We start from the raw sequence: 6,000 nt of genomic DNA, 5'->3' as shown, positions 1-6,000 counted from the left end.
TAGGTTGAAACCTAGTCCGCTCCCCTCTAGCTTGGCCTCCAAACCTTGCAGGTACAACATGAACAACAAAGGGGACAGAGGACATCCTTGTCTAAGCCCCCGCTGTATCTCTACAGGCCCTGATACAGGCCCTGATACAATCGAGCAAAGCGCGACGGGTGGCGACGGTCGTCACTTTTCCTTCCTTCGTGCATCTAGCCAGCGGCGTGTTTCCAAACGGAAGTTCCGGTTACGTCACTAAACACAAAACACAAGTAAAACAAAACAACTTTCTGCTTCCGTTTCGAAACTGGAGTAGAGGCATCATGGGCATTTTGAGTTTCCGCTTCCATGTTCGTTTCCTTTCCAACCATTGTCGAGTGTGGCGTGGTATGTGTTGTTGTACGCTCGGTTAATAATCCGAGCAATCGAGGTTTCTGCTCATGAGCAGCCGTTTCTTTTAGTTGATCTTGTGTACCTAATCTCTTTCTGAATTCGCAGAATAAGCGATGGCACAGCGTTTAACCCTCCGGCGGCGCCTGTCGTACAACACAAATTCTAACCGACGGAGAATGTGAGTGTTGCATTGTGGTTTGCTATTGCTAAACGAAAAGCAGGTGTTTTACATAATTCCTGCAATGCATTCAAAGCATCGGGGAAGGCGAGTCATGCGTGGCTTGCATGGCTCCGCGCCGGTACTCGCAGCTCCAAGACTCCGGGAGGCAAGTTGGTCTACCTTTACCTCAAGAAGCCAGGCAGTATCCCGAAATGCGGCGATTGCAAGCTGAAGCTGAGAGGCGTAAGTATTGGCATCAACCTTCACAGTTCTGCGTCCATTCTAAAGCTTTGCAGCGTCCAATACGTGCAAAGTTTCGCTTATGGACGACAGAAATATTGCCCGAAATCACCCATTACTGCGTGCAAGAACCTCGTTCTGCTGGCAGAAAGTTGTGCGGGCAACATAAGCTTGCATAAATGTTGGGCAGTGGTGTTTTCTCATCGAACCGTAGAGTGCTGACGGGACCTGCAGCTTGTTTTAGCGGCGTTGAGCGTGATTACAAGTGACCATGTGGCATAACGACCGTTCAGGTTTTGCAGGCTTGGCAGTCCTAAATGTGCAGTTGCCTTGGTGTTCAGCTTCGGCCTTGGAGGGAAAACTTTATGCTTCTCGCTGTGTGAGACGGAATGCATAGGAGAGGTGAACAAGGCCAAGCCTCAACCTTGTTCTCTCTCTCTCATGCACTGCACACAAACTATTTTCTTTCATTCTGCATTTGTTTGCTGCCCTCGGTGTGATCTGTTCTTGCAGATAACGGGCCTTGTTCACCTTTGTCAATTTTGAGCGAGGTGATGTTTTCAGAGGTTTTAAGGGTTAATGCAGTGCAGGAGCTTTGGCCAAACTATTCAACACAACTCTCGGCCAGGAGAAAATGCGGTGCACACAGTCTGAGCTGTTGATGGTACATTGATTTTGTCGACTGTTCATGTGCCTTGTAATTTAAAGGCGCCAAAAACCACACACGCACATGAGAGAAGAGAACGGGACAGAGCGCCCCCGTTCTCTCATGTGCGGTCCAGTTCTCTCTCTTGTGTGGTCCCGTTTTCTTCTCTCTCGTGTGTATGTGTGTGTGTGCGCATGTGTGTGGTTATTGGTGCCTTTAAATTACAATGATCAGTTGCCAACTAGCCTAACAAGAAGCTTTTTTAAGCATGTGCCTTGGTGTGTCAGCATGTTGTGAAATTGCTTAGGATGAATGTTTGCTGAGATGGTGCTTATTTTGTGCATGACTTTACTTTCAAATGAGTCTGAACAGTTTGATGTTCATGAGCAGAACCACCTGTGCTGGAAGAATTGAGTTAGGCAAAAGTCTTCAAGCACTCCACTGTGTGCATGCTTAGCATCTCCAGGGTGAAAATTTGCAAATAAGAAAAAGAGTGACAGAGACGAATTGTGTCAAACTGAAGCAGATTAACGTTTTTAATTCTGCTAGGTTCGTGGTTTTTGCACTGGGTGAAAAATGTTCATTTTGGCAGCTGCAAAGAACAATGGCGCATGAAAGTGGATCTCAAGAAGAGGCCAGTGCGTGTTGCACCTCCCACACAGATGAAATCAAGGCTAGCACCACACTCGGGTTGCCAAGGCATATAGGTGGTATGCACTGGTGCACAGCAGTGCCACAGTGCTACAGTGAAATGCTGCCAGCCTCCATGCTCAGGGTGCATGTAGCAAACTCCTGCTCCGCAAGCAGGTCTTCTTTGCATGTCGCGTTTATACTGCCGCTTGCAATCTGCGTGATCGGAGGTGCGACCGGCAGTTGCTGGGCTCAATAGCCGCACATTGGCTACATCGTAAACGAACGCCACTTCGATTGGGCAGCCTGCTAGTTGGTCAAGCCAGTCAAGAAATGGGCAGCGCAGCGACGAAAGTTGGTCGCGGGTTGGGTTTCCTCCAATTCTGGGATCGAAGCTTGGATAGTGGTCAGTGACAGCAGTTGAAACCACATGTGGTTCAGGCATGTGGAAGAGATTGGTGACCTGGCCACTCGATGGCTTCCTTGCGTAACTGTGGAATGAATGCGCAAGGCCCTTGATTTGCGAGGTCTGTTACGCATCTGACCACCTTGCAGAGGCATCTGCAGCGTGTAGACGTTAGCGAATTGTGACACCACGGGTTCCTGAGCGTCCACAGGGACATTCCTGCAGGGGGATGATGGTGAGCAGTGTGTCACCACGAGCCCGAGCACCCGTACCTAGCCGAGCGTGGCATCGCCATGTCCAGCAAAAGCATTTGTTGGGCGAGTTGGTGTTTACGATGATCCATAACTACAGCGCAAACGACAGGACAGAGATGAAGAAGGGACACCACACAGCGCTGGTGTCCCTTCTTCATCTCTGTCCTGTAGTTTGAGCTGTAGTTATGGGCCATGTCCAGGGAAAGGGGGATCCTGGTGGTTGAGCCGATGCCGAGTGTTTAAACCTATAAGGCCCGTCGGAGGCAACACACCACTTTGGCCCCAGCTTCCTGTAGACGGCACCTCCGGCCTAACTCGACCGGGGGAAAGCGGTCGCCTTTTCCTGTCCTCCCCTCCATCTTTTGCTTTCCTATCTTTTTTCTGACTACTGTCCTGTCTCCTTCTCACTTCTTGGTCTTTCCTTTTTTCCTGGCAGCGAGGGTTAACCTTGTGTGGCCAACTACCCTGTGTTTCGTCATATTTGGATATAGTTGCAGTGTACAACTGGCGTGTGGGCAGGACTTGCTAGCAAGTTCCTGTCCCGTCCCCTAGTTGGGCTCCGTGGTGGGTGGCTGGCACCATGACTGAAAAACTTAATTTTTTTTATGCCTCCCCTTTTCCAAACATAATCGCTCTCTGAAAAGAGGGTGGAACGATGACGATTTTTTTCAGGAAACGAAGGTATCATTCCCAAAATTCTATGTTTTCTGTAGTGAAGCAGAAGATAAACAGTCAAGACTTGTGTCCCCGTTCCTGGTAACAAAGTGTTTGACAGGTACCTTGAGCCTTGGGTACAAGGTATCAAAAATGGCCAGCGGCAATTTACTCCTCGAATTGCGCGACAGCGTCCAGTACTCAAGACTTGTAAACATATCGATAGGCGAGATTCCTGTCTCTGTCACTTCACACCGATCTCTGAATACTGTCCGAGGCACCATCTCTGAAATCGATTTTGTTCATCTGTCTGAGAAGGAAATGCTTAGAGACTTACTGACCAAGATGTCATAAATGTTCAGCGGATAAAGATCCAGAAAGATAACAGGGAAATAGACACGAAACACCTAATCCTCACATTTAACACCAGCACACTGCCTGAAAGCATTAAAGTAGTCTGCTCGAAAGTAAACTTAAGACCATATATACCCAACTCACGCAGATGTTTCAGTTGCCAAAGGTTTGGCCGTGGCTCACAGAGTTGTTGCGGCCGCAAAACTTGTACGAAATTCTCTTCGAAGGACCACCAATCTGATGAATAAGTTGCTGCTCCGTGGTGCGCAAATTGTGAAGGAGACTATACTGCATACTCCAGGGCGTGTCCGTCCTGGAAGAGAGAAGTTGTTGCGGCTGCAAAACTTGTACGAAATGCTCTTCGAAGGACCACCAATCTGATGAATTAGTTGCTGCTCCGTGGTGCGCAAATTGTGAAGGAGACTATACTGCATACTCCAGGGCGTGTCCGTCCTGGAAGAGAGAAAAAGAAATAATTACTCTGAAAACTACTGAAAACATTTTTTTCAAAAAAGCAAGGTGATGCGCTCAAACAGATTCTCCTTCACTGCAAAAGCAAGAACCACACCAGGCCTTGGTACCTGCCCAGGCCAGACGCAGTAAGCCTGTGGCAGGGCCGTCCGCGCCCCTGGGTGGAGTGTAGCAACACTACTCTGCCAACCCCAAAGGAGGCCACGCAGACCCCCAGGTCGAGGTCTAACTCTAAAGTCAGCGTGTCTTCTGCACGGATGTTCAGTGCCTCTGCAGAGGCAATGACATGACCCACGGCAGCCCCGTGCCGTGCATGTCGGACGGACGGCGGGGCTCCTTGGATCAATAAAAAAATTTGAAGCTCTGTGTCATGGGCCCAATCCAAATTTGCACTTACTATGGTGGCTTTCATAATACAGTGGAACTGCAGAGGACTCACAAATAACTATAATAACATAAGACATTTTAAATACAATTCCTCCTGTTGCTTTATGTGTACAGGAAACCAGTTTAGGTCCTCGGCACACAAAGGTGTTGGAAGAAATATACTGTCTTCCCCCGTCACTGAGAGGGGCCGAGCAGACTCCCTGAAGGCATAGCCATCATTGTGCAACCTGGAGTAGCAGCTCGCGGGCGTGAACTGAAAACTAGATTCGAAGCCGTAGCAGCCACTGTGCATGCTTGCGAAGCCATTGCACTTTGTTCCATATATCTTGAACCACACATCGAAGTAACACAGCATGAATTGGAGAACCTTTTAGAACAGCTGCTCGAGCCATACTTGGTAGTTGGAGATTTTAATGCACACTCTTGTTTTTGGGGTTGTGAGAGAACCGATAGCAGAGGTCAGTTCATTGAGGATTTTACATATCCAACAATATTTGTTTATTGAACACCCGTAAACCTACTCATTTTTCCTGAACTAGGAGAGCAATGAGTGTTTTAGATTTGTCTTTTAGCTCCCCTTCGGTTTTTAGCGATTTTAAATGTGATGTTTTAGATAACCCCTGTTGAAATCTGCCTTCCATCCCCACCATCAGTCACCCCGGCAGAACCATGGCTTTGGAAGCTTCATTTAGCAGACTGGCAACTTTTTAGAGCAGAAGCCACTTTAAAAAAATTATTTTAGAAAATCTTAATGTCAGTGAAATAAATGAAAAGTTCACAAATTTTATTCTAGCTGCCGTACACTTGGCTATCCCTCAGTCTTCAGGAGTAGTCTGACAGAACCATAAAGTTTGTTGGACACCCCTCGTGTAATATTCCATGAAGGGACCCTTGAGGTGTTCAAATGAAGGGGAAAAAAAAAAAATAAAGCTTGGGGGTATATATGTTCGCAGATTAAGAGAACTTGTTGGGCTAGTTGGTAATTGATCATAGTAATTTAATGGTGCCAAAACCACACGCACGAGAGAACGGGACAGAGCGCCTTTTATTCACAACTGGTTTAATTTGCAGAAACCACATGCATGCATGTATATACAGTCAGCCAGCGCCTGCGCAAGGAACATTTCGCACATCAAGTCGTACACGCTGAGCTTCTTTCAAAAAACTGTTTTTCTGCCTTGTACAAAGATGCTGATGTTTCACTGATGCACAAACTGCCTTTCTTGCTGATATAAAATGCTTTGATCAGTCTCTTGCCTTTACGTTGCTACTTTTGGCAAGAATCCGCACCATTGAAAAGCATGACTCACAAGAGCGTGAAAGGCAGGATCTAATATGCTTAGGTAAATTTGGGCCCTCTTTATTTTGTTCCACGTTCCTTTCGTGTTCCCTGATTCACTCATTGACACAGCGCCCGGTTTGT

The 6,000-nt window shown here is 47.4% G+C and overlaps 1 protein-coding gene across 2 annotated transcripts in view; it reads left to right on the top strand.

Annotated features, from left to right (window-relative positions):
* The first annotated feature begins 375 nt into the window (after nucleotides 1-375).
* LOC144116360 (large ribosomal subunit protein eL34-like) overlaps nucleotides 376-6,000 on the top strand; it is a 29,168-nt gene continuing 23,543 nt past the window's right edge. Inside the window, exons 1-2 of one of the 2 annotated variants that reach the window (XM_077651130.1) lie at nucleotides 376-553; nucleotides 685-778. In XM_077651130.1, coding sequence (XP_077507256.1) covers nucleotides 489-553; nucleotides 685-778 — 159 coding nt within the window. In that variant the 5' untranslated portion in view covers nucleotides 376-488. The remainder of the gene's footprint in view (nucleotides 554-684; nucleotides 779-6,000) is intronic. The other variant, XM_077651131.1, reaches the window with a different exon arrangement.

This window comes from Amblyomma americanum, chromosome 1, assembly GCF_052857255.1.
Source record: "Amblyomma americanum isolate KBUSLIRL-KWMA chromosome 1, ASM5285725v1, whole genome shotgun sequence".
In the NCBI taxonomy this organism is placed as follows: domain Eukaryota; kingdom Metazoa; phylum Arthropoda; class Arachnida; order Ixodida; family Ixodidae; genus Amblyomma; species Amblyomma americanum.
This window is presented reverse-complemented; position numbering and strand designations above follow the sequence as displayed.